This window comes from Anomaloglossus baeobatrachus, chromosome 8, assembly GCF_048569485.1.
Source record: "Anomaloglossus baeobatrachus isolate aAnoBae1 chromosome 8, aAnoBae1.hap1, whole genome shotgun sequence".
In the NCBI taxonomy this organism is placed as follows: Eukaryota; Metazoa; Chordata; class Amphibia; order Anura; family Aromobatidae; genus Anomaloglossus; species Anomaloglossus baeobatrachus.
This window is the reverse complement of record NC_134360.1, coordinates 232744329-232762993: the sequence shown is the minus strand read 5'-3', so window position 1 is coordinate 232762993 and position 18665 is coordinate 232744329. Positions and strand designations below refer to the sequence as shown.

Below are 18665 nucleotides of genomic sequence, written 5' to 3'. Positions count from 1 at the left end.
CGCCCCATTCAGGAGTTTCTCCCTAAGGTGGTATCCTCTTTTCATCTTAATCAGGATATCTCCTTGCCTTCCTTTTGTCCTCATCCAGTTCTTCGGTATGAAAAGGATTTACATTTGTTAGATCTGGTGAGAGCACTCAGAATCTACATTTCCCGCACGGCGCCCCTGCGCTGCTCGGATGCACTCTTTGTCCTTGTCGCTGGTAAGCGCAAAGGGTCGCAGGCTTCAAAAGCCACCCTGGCTCGATGGATCAAAGAACCAATTCTTGAAGCCTACCGTTCTGCTGGGCTTCCGGTTCCATCAGGGCTGAAGGCCCATTCTACCAGAGCCGTGGGTGCGTCCTGGGCATTACGACACCAGGCTACGGCTCAACAGGTGTGCCAGGCAGCTACCTGGTCGAGTCTGCACACTTTCACCAAACATTATCAGGTGCATACCTATGCTTCGGCGGACGCCAGCCTAGGTAGAAGAGTCCTGCAGGCGGCAGTTACCTCCCCGTAGGGGAAGGCTGTCTTTGCAGCTCTAACATGAGGTATTTCTTTACCCACCCAGGGACTGCTTTTGGACGTCCCAATCGTCTGGGTCTCCCAATGGAGCGCCGAAGAAGAAGGGAATTTTGTTACTTACCGTAAATTCCTTTTCTTCTAGCTCCTATTGGGAGACCCAGCACCCGCCCTGTTGTCCTTCGGGATTGTTGGTTTTTTTCGGGTACACATGTTGTTCATGTTGAACGGTTTTCAGTTCTCCGATGTTACTTCGGAGTGAATTTGTTTAAACCAGTTATTGGCTTTCCTCCTTCTTGCTTTAGCACTAAAACTGAGCAGCCCGTGATCCCACGGGGGGTGTATAGCCAGAAGGGGAGGGGCCTTACACTTTTTAGTGTAATGCTTTGTGTGGCCTCCGGAGGCAGTGCTATACACCCAATCGTCTGGGTCTCCCAATAGGAGCTAGAAGAAAAGGAATTTACGGTAAGTAACAAAATTCCCTTCTTTTGAGCCTTGCTTTGAGGATAGAACCTGCGACTACACCCTGATTCATTCGTACTTTGTTCCTGATTGGGATCGAAGGAGGGATGAATCCAGATGCAGCTTCGATCCGAAAAGCAAGCAACCGGGAACAAAGTACGATTTGAATCCGGGTGGAGTCGCAGGTTCTATCCTCAAAGCAAGGCTCAAAAGGGACAAAGGATGAAGCGATACAAAGTTGCCTTCTAGGCCGGCCGCCTAATCAGAATGCATTATTGGCACTAATCGGAGCGGAGGGGTGTGGAAAAGGCAATGCATATGCACGCCTACGTGGCTCACAGCGTCAAACACTACACCCCTATTCGAGGTCGGAATCGTTACATAGCTGCTGTGTGACAGGGTCCCAACGCCCAATGAGATCGTTATACAGGTCGGTGCATCGTTACTAAAGAAAATGACTGTGTGACATCTCACCAACGATTTAACTGTGACGTAGTAACGATCGCGTTGTGTGACTGGACCTTTACACTTCTAGTAAGGGGTGCTTCACACACAGCGAGATCGCTGCTGAGTCATGTTTTTTGTGACGCACCAGTGACCTCATTAGCGATCTCGCTGTGTGTGACACTGAGCAGCGATCTGGCCCCTGCTGCTCGTTACACACAGCCCTGGTTCGGTTTTTTTTATTGTTGCTCTCCCGCTGTGACGCACAGATCGCTGTGTGTGACAGCGAGAGAGCGACGAAATGAAGCGAGCAGAGAGCAGGAGGTGGCATCTGGCAGCTGCGGTAAGCTGTAACCAGGGTAAACATCGGGTAACAAAGGTGGTTACCCGATATTTACCTTCGTTACCAGCCTCCGCCGCTCTCACGCTGCCTGTGCTGCCGGCTCCTGCTCTGTGCACATGTAGCTGCAGTACACATCGGGTTAATTAACCCGATGTGTACTGTAGCTAGGAGTGCAGGGAGCCAGCGCTAAGCAGTGTGCGCGGCTCCCTGCTCTCTGCACATGTAGCGACGTTATGATCGCTGCTGCGTCGCTGTGTTTGACAGCTAAGCAGCGATCATAACAGCAACATACAAGGTCGCTGTTGCGTCACAGAAAATGGTGACGTAACAGCGACGTCGTTGTCGCTATGTGTGAACCCAGCTTAAGGACCACAATATGCAAACTGGCCACAGGTCATGAAAAAGACATCATTCTGAGCTCCTCTTATCTGATTTCTGACCACATCAAAAAGGTCACCTGAACTTTTATATAGTCCGTAGTCATAAATCAACAGATAGGAGTTGACAAATAGAATAATTCACTGATTGATTCTCAGTTAACGCCTCTTACAAGCCATTAATGTTTAGGGAACAAGAGCCTGTGAACGCCTGAAAGTAAAATTGTTTAATGAAACCAAAATGCAACATGCACATGCATGATAATGTCTGAATACTTTGCCTGATGCATCCTCTCCCAAAAAAAGCATGCTGCCTTTCCAGTTACTGTTCTTGTTACCGCAGGTAACTGGCAGCGAGAAGAGAGCGTATCTTCTCTCCAGCCCAGACGCCGGCCCTGGATACCCCGATCACTATGGCCAAGTCTCCAGCGACGCCGAGGCTTACTTCAAGAGGAAGAAGGTCTATTGAGATTTGCTCACGTACGACTGTCACACCCAAAGATGCACAAAGTGGGTTATACTGACTTTGCAAGCCATTTAGTCTGGCACTGAAAGGGTTAGATTTGCCTAAACGAAGATACATACAAATATATATAAAATTTCTCAGGCTGATTTGTTCTATAAAAGCAGGTGAAATCTCGGTGAAGATTTGTAGATATTTTCTACACTTAGCTGTGACTTGGTATATACATTTAATGGAGATGATTTCTTATATTCTTGTTATGGCCTGCAGACGTTTTGTTTTCTTTTCCCTTTTGTAAATATTAAGCAATAAAAAAAAATCCTAGGGAACTTCTCCTTTTATCATTGACCCTTTGTGGTCTGTGGCTCCATGGTGACTGCTAGAAGCTTATAGCGATACAATATGCAGTCGTTAGGTGCTGTACAGAAAAGGTTTGAGCACAATCCATTGTGTAGCAAGTATGGTTTATGTCTCATCTAGGTAATGTCCAACTTTAGAGCTTTACTGAAAAAATTGGTATGAGTATTACAAAGCTGCTAACCAAAGTGCCGCCATATAAAGTCAGGATGCAGCTTGTCTCAAGCAGCCCTATAGTGGTATCTTAATTTCTGCTGTGAAGGAGACCAGGCTCTTGTTTCATAGAATATTTATTGATAGAAATAGTTACAAAGTGCTGAGATTCACATTAATAATAATAATGCAGAAAATGTAAGAAAACAAAACATTAGTAATTTCCATTTTAAGTCCTCAACCTTTACATGACCAAAGTTTCTGCGATCATCAGTCTTCTGCCCATAAGGAGTTTATTTTTTTTTTTCCTTACATTTGATTTTTGAAGCAGAATCTGCACCAGAATCGGGGTAAAAAGCAGTTTCAAATAAATTTCCTCTCAATTTCAATAGAAAACCATGGCTATAGTTTATATATTTAGGTTTTTTGGTGTTTTGTTTTTGTTTTTTTAGAAAAGGCAGCTCCGTGTTAATTCTTGGGCTGTTTCTGATGGACAAAAGTGCTCCAAATTTGACTACTGAACAAATAGAAAGAAAAAAAGTTAGGCTAATGATTGACCAAATAGCATCATGTTTTGAGTGCAAATAGAAACACAATAAAACAGAATGCTGAGAAAGCACAGCAGTTGAAGCTTCAGGCTAAGTTCACATGTAAAGTAATCATCCATTAGAATGGCAAAAGTTGTGCAAACAAATTTTGTCCGTTTTGAAACAATTGATTTTTGCAGGAATTTTTATTTTTTTTTTACATTGGAGTCTATCGGAAACTGCTAATTTAACTGATTTCTACTTAGCCATCTGTTTTTGCATTTGCTTACTGGATCAGTTTCAAATAAAAGAAAAATAGCAATCAGTTAACAGATCTGTTTTCCATAAACTCCAATATTAAAAAAAAAAAACAAAAACTTGCAATAATCAATCCTTTCAAAATGGACAAAAGTTGTGGCTGTACGCTTTTGCCAACAGCTGCCCTGCTGAATAGCAAACATTGATACGTAACAAAAGGAGAAAGGTCAGTGTGCTGTGCTGCTGGTGAAGAATTCATAGGATTCAGAGGAATAGAAAGTTATTGGTTTATTCCCAAGGCCAAACTGACTTCTTCCATAGGGGAAGGATGAAGTCTATTTGGCTTAAACATTTTGGGAATAAACCAATATCAATTATTCTGAATTCTTCACCAGCAGAACAGTACACACCCATGTCTCACTTTTTGGTATATCAAAACTTGTCATTTTTTGGGGAGAAAAGCTTTGAAAAGTTGTAAAACCTATGGCATCTTTATCATTTTTACACCAGTTTCATTGTGGCATGTGCCTTTTCATGTATTCAGCATCTTCTACTCCAGAAAGATTGTTGCAGCGCGAGTGTGTACTACACTACACTTGATGATGGCTCATTTGACAATAAGAAACGCTGCACTTTGTAGGATTCCAGGCATTGGATTTTTTCCCTTTTTATACATATAAGTCATGAATTTTATGCTTTTCTGTCCTATATCGCATATAGTTTCTAGTTGCCTGGTATAAAAAAAAAAAATTTGCAGACTTTAATGCATAAAAGAAAAGCCTGAAAGCCCCCTACACTTTGTGCAGTACGTGCTGTGAGGAAAATGCATGGAAATCTATTTACAGCAGGTGGCTTATAGAAAAGATGGCTGTTACTGACTGTAAACAGATACTTGGTCATCTAGTGAGTATAAGCTGCTCACTAGTCTGAGTTTATAGGAGGCACATCAAGATGTCTGCACAGGATCAATAGTCACTGATTGTAAAAATGGGTGCCATACCATGGGAATGCCTCAAAGAAAGGTATGAGATGGGAGACATAGCTGTAGTTTTATTTAAAGGGAGTCTGTAAGCTCTTTCTACCCTTTAAATGAATAGCAGTGTAAAACTGACCCCTACATAGCACAGATGTGGCAGATGCCCACTGAGTTGCAAGTGCTTAGGCTCACACTAAGCTTGTGAGTACAGCACCTTTATCATCCTTGGATACAACAGATCTTTCCATTCAAACTTCACTATAATGTGTCTGCACCCCCTCTGGTGACCACAAGATGGTGCATACTATCTGTACAGTTAGTGCAATAAGCTCCCCCTAGTGGAGGCTGCCAGCAGCTACATTATTCTACTTCCACCTCAAGTTACCTAGAAATGCAGAAAATGATCAATTTACTAAACAATTAAAGCAGCTTGCTTTTAGGGGATTTGCTATATATTTTTAAACATCTATAACACTAAAGTCAGCATTGGCTTCTATACACAAAAATGGAGGTGAATAAATACAGACTGTGTATACAGTGTATTACTAACATGACACCAAAAAAGGGCCTAGCTAAAATTCAAATGTAAGTTGTAAACATATCCTGCATTATTAAGAGGAGGAAGATGGTGGAACTACAATGTGATGCTGAAGACGTCCCCAGAATCCATACTTTTTATTTATATATAATTTTTTTTTTGTCCACTTAAGCTGAAGCAGCAGTTCAAAAAAGATCCAAAATGGTTGAAACAGAAATCCTGAGAAGTGGATTATATATGGCTGTGGTGCTCCTATGTTACATGTTATAATCCTGGCACACAGCTCACACAGGGATGTCGTTGTGCACTATGCATAGTTCACCAGTAACGCTCCATCAGTGCCAAGTCCAGAGGAGACGCTTTAGTCCCACAGAGGAAGACTGACATACTGGATCTAGAATATGCATCCATGGGAGCAGCAATAATAGTCATTCTTTCCTCCACTCGAGTTACATCTTGCTGGTCAGATCTGTGAAGCCTTGGATTAAGGTCTGGAAGGAATCACGATGACTGGGGTTCTGCTCCCAGCATTTCAGCATCAGTTGATAAACCTAGAGAATAAAATTTAAAAATAAATATCACTCAACATTGGGTTTGGTAAGCCAAAGTAAATAAAACCTTTTCTATAACCAATAGGCGAGAGAATTAAAACTATCAAGCAGAATTAGCACTCTGTATGAAAGGGAATCAATGGTATATAAAAGGTGCAGCCAGTGCAGTACTGGCACTATCAGGCACAGGCTGTACATACTATTAGTGGGCAGCTCGGGTGTTTAGACGGTGAAATCCAAGTTTATGAAGTTTGAAAATTCATCCACTGTTTAATTGACGTGTGCACCTCTGCTGATACTGTCCGGGCGGGTTATGCACATGATTCCTGCGCACACTACCCGCCGCCTGTTCCTCCCCCTCACTGGCTGTATGTAAATTTCTCTATTCAGAAACACGGCGTCAGAGTTGGCACCTGCACATAGCGCTCATCTCCAGCACCATGTTTCTGAAGCTCGCAGTACCTAGTATTGTGCATGAGAGGGCGGCGAATGCACCCTCACTTCTTCAGATCTCACCAGTAGCGCCTGCAGTCACAACAGGACTGGAGAACAGCTGATCTAACCCCGATTAGCTGTAGCTATGATATCGTCCGCCCAGATATTATCTGGAGAGGTGCACACGTCAATCAAAAAGTGGATGAATTTTCAAACTTCATAAACTTAGATTTCACAGCCTAAACATCCGAGCTGCCCACTAATGGTATGTACACAATGTGCCTGATAGTGCCAGTGCTGCACCTTATATACCAAAATCCTGATATTTAGTTCCCTTTAAGAAACCTCTACAAACCACAATCACCAAGTCACTGAACCTATTCTCCAGCATCTCTGCACAGGTGGAGGGCGCTCCGAATCCCAGCAGCCTTAAGAGTCTGTATGAAAGCCGCACTTCAGACACAAATCAATGGGGGCGGCACAATTAAAAAGTATTTCAGTTTTTATGAGCGAGTGCAAGAAGCTGCATCGCTGATGCAAAAATTAAGAAAAAGGGGCTGACTTTGAAGGGGCCTGGCTGTCTCAGCTAACAATGCAGAAGTGGCGCTTTATGGCCTTCAAGACCAGCGCTGAAATTAAGTCACCTGTGGCACTTTCATAAAATAAATGAGTGTTAATTTCTACTTTATATTGCATGTGGAGATTGTCTGCAAAATAGTGTGCCGCAGAGAGCGGAATAACTTCATATGCCTTCAGTTAACATTATAAAATGCTTTAATTTTGACTTTTAAGATTGCTACTGCCCACTTTTGACTTCCAAGTGCCCTCACTGGCAGCCAGACTGGTTTGTCAGGTCTCCATAAGAATAGTCTTCCCCGTGGTCAGGGCTGTGGAGTCTGAGTCAGAGCTCATTTTGGTGGAGTCGATATAAAATGCACCAACTCCTAAAATATATAATAAATTGGGGACAGTAGTGCAATGCAGAATGTGCTGAATATTTTTTCATAGGAATTTGGGAAAGTTATGAAATGTCCTATAAAAAGAATTTTGTTTACTTACCGTAAACTCTTTTTCTTATAGTTCCGTAATGGGAGACCCAGACCATGACCATGGTGTATAGCTTCTGCCTCCGGAGGACACACAAAGTACTACACTAAAAAGTGTAGCTCCTCCCTCTGAGCATATACACCCCCTGGATAACCAAATATAGCCAGTTTAGTGCAAAAGCTGAAGGAGAATAGCCACCCACAGTAGAGAGAGAGCAAAAACCGGAACAACCGGAGCCTCTGTCTACAACAACAGCCGGTGATAACACGCGGAACAAGAAACTGCCAACAGGCAACAGGGAGGGTGCTGGGTCTCCCATTACGGAACTATAAGAAAAAGAATTTACGGTAAGTAAACAAAATTCTCTTTTTCTTTATCGTTCCTATGGGAAACCCAGACATTGGGACGTCTCAAAGCAGTCCATGGGTGGGAATAAACAGAAAACTGAGAAGTAGGCGAAACCTAACTTTTGGTAGTGCTTCGAAAAGGTGTGCAGACTAGACCAAGTGGCAGCCTGACAGACCTGCTGAGCCGTAGCCTGGTGCCTGAAAGCCCAAGAGGCACCGACAGCTCTGGTCGAGTGTGCCTTGATCCCCGGCGGGGGAGGCACTTGAGAACACTGGTAGGCATCGGATATGGCCGACCTAATCCAACGAGCCAGGGTCGGTTTAGAAGCCGAGAGGCCCTTGCACCGACCTGTAGTCAGCACAAAAAGAGAGGTGCACCGCCTAAGAACAGCGGTGCGTGACACATAGATCCGGAGCGCCCGCACCAGATCCAGAGTATGCAACGCTTTTTCAAAGCTATGAACAGGAGCCGGACATAAGGAAGGCAAGGAAATGTCCTGGTTAAGGTGGAAAGGAGATACCACCTTAGGGAGAAAGTCCGGAGTCGGACGGAGAACCACCTTGTCTTGATGAAAAACCAAAAAAGGTAACTCCGAAGAGAGTGCAGCTAAATCAGAGACTCTCCTGAGGGAAGTTATGGCCACTAGAAAGACCACTTTCTGTGAAAGACGAAACAAAGAAACCTCCCTAAGAGGCTCAAAGGGGGGGGTTCTGCAAAGCCGTGAGGACCAGATTAAGGTCCCAGGGATCCAAAGGCCGCCGATAAGGCGGTATGATGTGAGATGCGCCCTGCATAAAAGTGCGCACCTGAGCCAGCCGGGCGATACGCCGCTGGAACAACACTGACCGAGCCGAGACCTGTCCCTTGAGGGAATTGAGGGATAGTCCTAGCTGCAGACCGGACTGTAGAAAGGACAGGATGGTCGGCAAGGAAAAAGGCCAAGGAGCATGGCCGGAAGAACGACACCAGGACAGGAAAATTCTCCAAGTCCTGTGATAAATTTTTGCCGAGGAAGACTTCCGAGCCCGAGTCATAGTGGATATGACTTCAGGAGGAATGCCAGAAGTCGTCAAGATCCAGGACTCAAGAGCCACGCCGTCAATCTGAGAGCCGCAGAATTCTGGCGGAAAAACGGACCTTGTGAGAGAAGGTCTGGGCGGTCCGGAAGATGCCACGGCACCTCTACGGACAGATGGAGTAGGTCTGGGTACCAAGCTCGTCTGGGCCAGTCTGGAGCAATGAGGTTGACCCGACGGCCCTCCATTCTGATCTTGCACAGGACTCTGGGCAAGAGAGCTAGAGGGGGAAACACATAAGACAGACGAAACTGGGACTAATCTTGAACCAGCGCGTCTGCTGCAAAGGCCTGAGGATCGTGGGAGCGAGCCACGTAAACCGGGATCTTGTTGTTGTGCCGGGATGCCATCAGATCCACTTCCGGAGTGCCCCACTTGCGGCAGATTGAACGAAACACTGCCGGATGCAGAGCCCACTCGCCGCTGTCCACGGTTTGACGGCTGAGATAATCTGCCTCCCAGTTTTCTACGCCTGGGATGTGGACTGCGGATATGGTGGACTTGGAGTCCTCCGTCCACTGAAGGATGCGTTGAACCTCCAACATTGCCAGGCGGCTGCGAGTCCCGCCCTGGTGATTGATGTAGGCAACCGCTGTCGCATTGTCTGACTGGACTCGAATATGCTTGCCCGCCAACAGGTGGTGAAAGGCTACGAGAGCTAGAAGCACCGCTCTGATTTCCAGCACATTGATCGAGAGGGCTGATTCGGACGGAGTCCAAGTGCCCTGCGCTCTGTGGCGGAGATATACTGCTCCCCAGCCGGATAGACTGGCATCCGTGGTGAGAATCACCCAGGACGGGGCCAGGAAGGAGCGTCCCTGAGACAGAGAGAGGGGCCGAAGCCACCACTGAAGAGAGCCCCTGGTCTGTGGCGACAGAGCCACGAACCTGTGCAAGGAAGAAGTCCGCCTGTCCCAACAGCGGAGAATGTCCAGCTGCAGAGGACGCAGATGGAACTGGGCAAAGGGAACCGCTTCCATTGACGCCACCATCTGACCCAGCACCTGCATTAGGTGCCTGATGGAATGACGGCGGGGCCTCAGCAAAGAGCGCACCGCCAGATGGAGGGACTGCTGTTTGACTAAGGGCAGCTTGACCAGTGCCGGCAGAGTCTCGAATTGCATCCCTAGGTACGTGAGTTTCTGGGTCGGAGTCAGAGTGGACTTGGGCAGATTGACAAGCCACCCGAATTGAACTAGAGTGGCGAGAGTGAGCGAGACACTCCGCTGACAGTCTGCACTGGATGAAGCCTTGACTAGGTCGTCCAGATAAGGAATCACTGCCAACCCCTGGAGGTGCAGAACCGCAACCACTGCTGCCATGACCTTGGTGAAAACTCGAGGGGCCGTGGCTAACCCGAAGGGGTGAGCCACGAAATGGAAATGTTCCTTCCCGATTGCAAAACGTAGCCAACGCTGGTGTGAAACTGCAATTGGCACATGCAGATAGGCATCTCTGATGTCGATGGATGCCAGGAAATCCCCTTGGGTCATTGAGGCAATGACTGATCGCAGAGACTCCATGCGAAAATGCCGCACCTGAACATGCTTGTTGAGAAGCTTGAGATCCAGGATGGGCCGGAAGGAACCGTCCTTTTTGGGGACTAGGAAGAGATTTGAGTAGAAACCTCTGAACCGTTCCCGGGCGGGAACCGGTACAATTACTCCGTTGGCCTGCAAGGATGCCACGGCCTGAGAGAAGGCGGCGGCCTTGGAGCAGGGGGGAGTTGACAGAAAAAATCTGTTTGGCGGGCTGGAAGAGAATTCTATCCTGTAGCCGTGGGAGATTATATCCCGCACCCACTGATCGGAGACGTGTTGAAACCATACGTCGCCAAAGTGGGAGAGCCTGCCACCGACCATGGACGTTGCTGGCACGGCCAGATAGTCAAGAGGAGGCTGCCTTGGTGGCAGCCGCTCCTGCGGACTTTTGGGGACGCGGCTTCGTGCGCCAGTTGGGCTTTTGGTCCTTGGCTGAGTTAGTGGACGAGGGCGAGGACGACCAGTTGGAGGAACGAAAGGAACGAAACCTCGACTGGTTCCTGCCCTGGACAGGCTTCCTGGTCTTAGTCTGTGGCAAGGAAGTACTCTTCCCGCCAGTAGCTTCCTTAATAATCTCATCCAGTTGTTCACCGAACAGCCTGGACCCAGCAAATGGGAGCCCAGCAAGGTACTTCTTTGAAGAAGCGTCTGCCTTCCACTCTCGAAGCCACAAGATCCTGCGGATAGCGAGGGAATTAGCCGAAGCCACCGCAGTGCGGTGAGAAGCCTCCAGCATGGCAGACATGGCGTAGGATGAAAAGGCTGAAGCCTGGGAAGTTAAGGCAACCATTTCAGGCATAGAGTCCCTGGTGAGGGAATGCATCTCCTCTAGAGAAGCAGATATGGCCTTGAGAGCCCACACTGCTGCAAAAGATGGGGAGAACGAGGCCCCTGCCGCCTCATATACAGATTTGGCCAGAAGGTCAACCTGGTGGTCAGTGGGATCCTTAAGTGAGGTGCCATCAGCCACTGATACAACTGTCCGGGCTGAGAGTCTAGACACCGGAGGGTCTACCTTTGGTGAATGAGCCCACTCTTTGACCACCTCTGGTGGAAAAGGAAAACGGTCATCAGACCCACGCTTTGGGAAGCATTTGTCAGGACAGGCCCAGGGCTTGGTCACAGTGGCCTGAAAACTGGAGTGGTTAAAGAACACACTCCTTGTTCTCTTAGGCAAGGTAAACTGGTGCTTTTCTGCCAGAGAGGGTTGCTCCTCTGATACTGGCGGATTGAGGTCCAGTACAAAATTAATGGACGCAATCAAATCACTAACATCTGCGTCGCCCTCGGTCAGATCAATGGGGCACATGGAGGTAGCGTCCGAGCCCCTAGTAAAGGCGTCCTGCGAGTCAGCTCGTGAATCAGAGCCGCGGGACGAGGAAGGAGAGGGGACCCTGCGTCTCCTTTTAGGAGGACTGGGTCTGAAACCAGATGAAGAGTCCTCTGTGAGCTCTGCAGAGCGAGCCGAAGCAGCAGAGGCGCCCTGAGAAGGGGGCTGATGCATGCTCAGCAGAGTCCGGGACAATTCTCCCATGGAGTCGGCAAAAGACTGGGAGATAGACTTAGAGAAGGATTCTACCCAAGCCGGGGGTTCAGCCACCGGGGCCGGAGGGACCACTGGGGAGACTCCAGGCTGAGGCACCACCATGTTAGAGCAGGCATCACAATGTGGATATGTGCTCGGTTCAGGCAGTACAAGCTTACATGCAGTGCATATTGAGTACAGTCTTGCAGCCTTGCTCCTAGTGTGAGACATGCTGCTGAAGTGGGGGCTCTGAGTCAGAATGACCCCCAGAGAATGTATAAGCAGGTCCACAACCGGAGGTTGTGGCTTACCAGACCGTTTGTGTGCCCTCCAGATCCCACAGCCCGGACCCCCAGAGACATGCTGCAGCCAGCGCCGATCGGTGTTAGAACGCTGATAAAATGGCGCCGGAGCGAGGAGAGGGGGCGGGGCCTACTCGAAGAGCGGGATCCGGAGGGCCAAGGAGATATACAGGGGAGGGAAACATTTCCTCAGAGAGGAGTGTCCCTCCCCTGTGCCGAACGGCCGGTGGGCGGAGCCGCTCTGTCCCTCTGCATGACTGACATGCAGGGGCAGAGAAAACGAAACTAGGCCTCAGGCGAAGCCGGGGCCTAAATTTAACAATGCGGCCGGCGCGCAGGCACCCTCGGCGCGGTTCTCAGGTGAAAACCAGAGAACCGGCCGGAAATGTCACAAAAGTTAAACAGCACACACTCCCCCACAATAAAGTACAAGGGACCCTCCGACAATAGCGTCTCAGATACTTAGCTTGTGAGACGCAGGGCCAGGTCCCTGAGGGATGAGTGCTCCGTCCGGCAGGATCCTGAAAGGGCTGCGGATGGAGACCGGTCTCCTGCAAGGCAGTGAGAACCGTGCTGGCTCCCACTTCAAGCCAGAGCCCGAGGGATGGTGAAGGAGCACGGCATGTAAGGCTCCAGCCCTGAAATCAACCTTAACAACACCGCCGACACAGTGGGGTGAGAAGGGACATGCTGGGGGTCCAGGCTTGGACCCGCTTTTCTTCCAACTCTTTCCAAAAATGAAAAAACAGATGAGAATGCATGTGTGGATGTGTGCCTCCTGAACACAAAGCATTGAACTGGCTATATTTGGTTATCCAGGGGGTGTATATGCTCAGAGGGAGGAGCTACACTTTTTAGTGTAGTACTTTGTGTGTCCTCCGGAGGCAGAAGCTATACACCATGGTCATGGTCTGGGTCTCCCATAGGAACGATGAAGAAATGTCTGTTCTATTCCTGATCTAAGGCTACATTCACACACAGCGTTTTTTGAGGATACATTTGTCAGCTGTAAAAGCAGATCAGCTTTTTAAAAAACCGCATCACCTGAAAAGGTTTTTGAGCTCATAAACAATGCTTTCAATAGCAAAAGCAGATTAGAAAAACACCACAAACTGACTGCTCATTCTCTGTGAGGATCCTCACAAAACGCTGTCTGAATGTCCTATCTTTTCACCCATTGGCTTTGCTGGGTGCCCGGAGTCACTGCATTTCACTGAATTATTTTGTCATCAATGTTCGATATGTTTGTAACAAGAAAGAAATTGTTAGCAAGACACTGGCAGTAAAAGATAGTAAAGTTCATCACAGCAGCCAGTTTCTCCAGGCCTTAGTGGAAAAAGTTCTGCAAGATTAGGAACGCAAAAAAGAACAGGTTCTTGCCATTGTAACGGACAGTGCTTCAAACATAAGTAAAATTAAACTGATGAATGAGAGTAATGAACAACAGCTAGAAGAAAATTTAGGATTTAGTATGTGTGAGATGGAGCCACAACACTGTTCATGTAACTGAGGAACAAACAAATATTACAACAGAAGAACAGCAGAATGATACTTTAGGATTAGATGATCTTGTTGAAGCTGCTTCAAAACACTTTCCTATTCATCACATGCGCTGTGTTGTGTACACACTGCAGCTGGCAATAAGAGATACTCTGCAAGAGGGACCCCGATTTCACACATCCGGCTTTTCGCCGGTTTGGCGGATGCGGCGCACTCCAGTATAGTGTATACAGTACAGTGGCAGCGCGACAAACGCCGGTCACATGCTTTCATGTGACCGGAGCATGTGACCTGGAAGTTGCGGCGCTGCCACTGTACTGTATCGTACTGTACTGGCGTGCGCGAAAAGCCAGATGTGTGAAACTGGGCGGACATGCTGCAAATCTGATTGGAAAAGTGAGGAAGTTGGTTATTGCCGCCAGAACCCCTAAAATTGATTCCATCTTGAAGAGACGTGCTGGGAAAGGAGCAATTGTTGATCAAGCCACTCGGTGAGGCAGCACTTATTTAATGACGGAGCGATTGCTTGAACTAAAATTGATTCTTATAGATATGGTGAACCCTCAAAGTAACATTAAATGAAGGTCAATGGACACAGGTGGCTGAATTGAAGGAATTGCTTAATCACCCATTTACCGTGACTAAAAAATTACAAGCTAAGGATTTAACGCCTGGCATTTTCATAAGGGAGTGGAAGAACTTGCTATTTTGCCTGTCCCAAAGAGAAGGTTTAATCGCAGATGGCATTCCTGCTTCACTGAAACGGAGAGAGACACAGATATTGGAAAATAAAATTCTTCTGGCAGCTGTTTATGTGGACCCAAGTCATCGTATACTGCTTGATGATCAACAGCTTACTAAAGGAAAAGAAGCTTTGAGTGAGGTAGCAGTTAGGATGAGCGGCTACAGGACTGAAAGGCGGAAGAGGACTTGGGGACTGTCAGTGCTACTGCTGCCATATCCTCATCCTCATTAGATGAGGAGTTTAACTTTGACAAGTATTTGGATGACATGGAGCAGGCAAAGTGTTGCCGCAAGGAAAAAGATTTCACTCCATCTCCTATAGCAGCAGATTGACCAGATTTCAGTAAAATTTTTCACTTGCTCTCAAAAAAATATAAAAATTCAACCGTTCATCAAAACTGACTGTGCATGAGGCAATTCCTTTATACCCGGAAATTGTTAGCGATGTTGCCCATGTGGTTACGGCTTTGCCTCCAACCCAAGTTAGCGTAGAGAGGTTGTTCTCTAGCCTTAAAATTAATAGGTCAGGTTTGAGGTCATCTGCGAAGGAGGATCTGATGGAGGCAATTCTATTTCTTACAACAAATTCATAGACTGCACAAATGTTATTTACTATGTTTTTGTTGAAAAATGGATTTTTGTGTATTCACCGTAAAATCGTTTTCTCTTAGCCATCATTGGGGGATACAGGACCATGGGGTGTTATGCTGCCTATCCATAGGAGGACACTAAGTAGATGCAAAAGCATAGCTCCTCTTCTGCAGTATACACCCCCTGGCCAGGCCAGGCAGCCTCAGTTTTAGTACACAAGCAGTAGGAGAAAAAAACCAGTAAAAACTTCTCAACAGAGGAACATGAGAAACGAAGAGACATAACCAAATAAGGTACTGAGAGAACCAAGGCCCCGCAGGGCAACAGGGTGGGTTCTGTGTCCCCCAATGATGGCTAAGAGAAGACGATTTTACGGTGAGTAAACAAAAATACGTTTTTCTCTGACGCCTCATTGGGGGACACAGGACCATGGGACGTCCTAAAGCAGTCCATGTGTGGGAAAAGTAAAAGAAGGGAATTTTGTTACTTACCGTAAATTCCTTTTCTTCTAGCTCTTATTGGGAGACCCAGCCGATTGGGTGTATAGCACTGCCTCCGGAGGCCACACAAAGCAATTACACTAAAAAGTGTAAGGCCCCTCCCCTTCTGGCTATACACCCCCAGTGGGATCACTGGCTCACCAGTTTTAGTGCAAAAGCAAGAAGGAGGAAAGCCAATAACTGGTTTAAACAAATTCTCTCCGAGTAACATCGGAGAACTGAAAACCGTTCAACATGAACAACATGTGTACCCGCAAACAAACCAACAATCCCGAAGGACAACAGGGCGGGTGCTGGGTCTCCCAATAAGAGCTAGAAGAAAAGGAATTTACGGTAAGTAACAAAATTCCCTTCTTCGTCGCTCTATTGGGAGACCCAGACGATTGGGACGTCCAAAAGCTGTCCCTGGGTGGGTAAAGAAATACCTCATGTTAGAGCTGCAAGACAGCCCTCCCCTACGGGGAGGCAACTGCCGCCTGCAGGACTCTTCTACCTAGGCTGGCGTCCGCCGAAGCATAGGTATGCACCTGATAATGTTTGGTGAAAGTGTGCAGACTCGACCAGGTAGCTGCCTGGCACACCTGTTGAGCCGTAGCCTGGTGTCGTAATGCCCAGGATGCACCCACGGCTCTGGTAGAATGGGCCTTCAGCCCTGATGGAACCGGAAGCCCAGCAGAACGGTAGGCTTCAAGAATTGGTTCTTTGATCCATCGAGCCAGGGTGGCTTTAGAAGCCTGCGACCCTTTGCGCTTACCAGCGACAAGGACAAAGAGTGCATCCGAACGGCGCAAGGGCGCCATGCGGGAAATGTAGATTCTGAGTGCTCTCACCAGATCTAACAAATGTAAATCCTTCTCATACCGATGAACTCCATGAGGACAAAACGAAGGCAAAGAGATATCCTGATTAAGATGAAAAGAGGATACCACCTTCGGGAGAAACTCCTGAATAGGACGCAGCACAACCTTGTCCTGGTGGAAGACCAGGAAGGGAGCCTTGGATGATAGTGCTGCCAGCTCAGACACTCTCCGAAGAGATGTGATCGCTACCAGAAAAGCCACTTTCTGTGATAGTCTAGAAAGTGAAACCTCCTTCAGAGGCTCGAAAGGCGGCTTTTGGAGGGCAACTAGTACCCTGTTCAGATCCCATGGATCTAACGGCCGCTTGTACGGGGGTACGATATGGCAAACCCCCTGTAGGAACGTGCGCACCTTAGGAAGGCGTGCCAAACGCCTCTGAAAAAAGACGGATAGCGCCGAGACCTGACCTTTAAGGGAGCCGAGCGACAAACCTTTTTCTAACCCAGATTGCAGGAAAGAAAGAAAGGTAGGCAATGCAAATGGCCAGGGAGACACTCCCTGAGCAGAGCACCAGGATAAAAATATCCTCCACGTTCTGTGGTAGATCTTAGCAGACGTGGGCTTCCTAGCCTGTCTCATGGTGGCAACGACCCCTTGGGACAATCCTGAAGACGTTAGGATCCAGGACTCAATGGCCACACAGTCAGGTTCAGGGCCGCAGAATTCCGATGGAAAAACGGCCCTTGGGACAGTAAGTCTGGTCGGTCTGGGAGTGCCCACGGTTGGCCGACCGTGAGCTGCCACAGATCCGGATACCACGCCCTCCTCGGCCAGTCTGGGGCGACAAGTATGACGCGGCTGCAGTCGGATCTGATTTTGCGTAGCACTCTGGGCAGGAGTGCCAGAGGTGGAAACACATAAGGGAGCCGGAACTGCGACCAATCTTGCACTAGGGCGTCTGCCGCCAGCGCTCTTTGATCGCGAGACCGTGCCATGAAGGTTGGGACCTTGTTGTTGTGCCGTGACGCCATTAGGTCGACGTCCGGCACCCCCCAGCGGCGACAGATTTCCTGAAACACGTCTGGGTGAAGGGACCATTCCCCTGCGTCCATGCCCTGGCGACTGAGGAAGTCTGCTTCCCAGTTTTCTACGCCGGGGATGTGAACCGCGGATATGGTGGAGGCTGTGGCTTCCACCCACATCAGAATCCTCCGGACTTCCTGGAAGGCTTGCCGACTGCGTGTCCCCCCTTGGTGGTTGATGTATGCCACCGCTGTGGAGTTGTCCGACTGAATTCGGATCTGCCTTCCTTCCAGCCACTGCTGGAAGGCTAGTAGGGCAAGATACACTGCTCTGATTTCCAGAACATTGATCTGAAGGGTGGACTCCTGCTGAGACCACGTACCCTGAGCCCTGTGGTGGAGAAAGACTGCTCCCCACCCTGACAGACTCGCATCTGTCGTGACCACCGCCCAAGACGGTGGTAGGAAGGATCTTCCCTGTGATAATGAGGTGGGAAGAAGCCACCACTGCAGAGAGTCTTTGGCTGTCTGGGAAAGGGAGACCTTCCTGTCCAGGGATGTTGACTTCCCGTCCCATTGGCGGAGAATGTCCCATTGAAGTGGACGCAGATGAAACTGCGCAAACGGAACCGCCTCTATTGCCGCCACCATCTTCCCGAGGAAGTGCATGAGGCGTCTTAAGGAGTGCGGCTGACTTTGAAGGAGAGCCTGCACCCCAGTCTGTAGAGACCGCTGCTTGTCCAGCGGAAGTTTCACTATCGCTGAGAGAGTATGAAACTCCATGCCAAGATACGTTAGTGATTGGGCCGGTGACAGATTTGACTTTGGGAAGTTGATGATCCACCCGAACGCCTGGAGAGTCTCCAGTGCAACATTCAGGCTGAGTCGGCATGCCTCTTGAGAGGGTGCCTTGACCAGTAGATCGTCCAAGTAAGGGATCACAGAGTGTCCCTGAGAGTGCAAGACTGCTACCACTGCCGCCATGACCTTGGTGAACACCCGAGGGGCTGTCGCCAGACCAAATGGCAGAGCTACGAACTGAAGATGGTCGTCTCCTATCACGAAGCGTAGGAAGCATTGGTGCTCTGTAGCAATCGGCACGTGGAGATAAGCATCCTTGATGTCTATTGATGCTAGGAAATCTCCTTGAGACATAGAGGCAATGACTGAGCGGAGGGATTCCATCCGGAACCGCCTGGCGTTCACATGCTTGTTGAGTAGTTTTAGGTCCAGAACAGGACGGAAGGAGCCGTCCTTTTTTGGAACCACAAAGAGATTGGAG

At 48.2% G+C, this 18665-nt stretch overlaps 2 protein-coding genes across 3 annotated transcripts in view; one reads left to right on the top strand and one right to left on the bottom strand.

Annotated features, from left to right (window-relative positions):
• Positions 1-2921, top strand: part of RAVER2 (ribonucleoprotein, PTB binding 2) — a 54204-nt gene extending 51283 nt beyond the window's left edge. For both annotated transcript variants that reach the window (XM_075320350.1, XM_075320349.1), the window contains exon 14: positions 2473-2921. In XM_075320350.1, coding sequence (XP_075176465.1) covers positions 2473-2598 — 126 coding nt within the window. In that variant the 3' untranslated portion in view covers positions 2599-2921. The remainder of the gene's footprint in view (positions 1-2472) is intronic.
• A 302-nt stretch (positions 2922-3223) lies between these two features.
• Positions 3224-18665, bottom strand: part of JAK1 (Janus kinase 1) — a 178369-nt gene continuing 162927 nt past the window's right edge. The window contains exon 25 of the mRNA XM_075320348.1: positions 3224-5952. Coding sequence (XP_075176463.1) covers positions 5851-5952 — 102 coding nt within the window. The 3' untranslated portion in view covers positions 3224-5850. The remainder of the gene's footprint in view (positions 5953-18665) is intronic.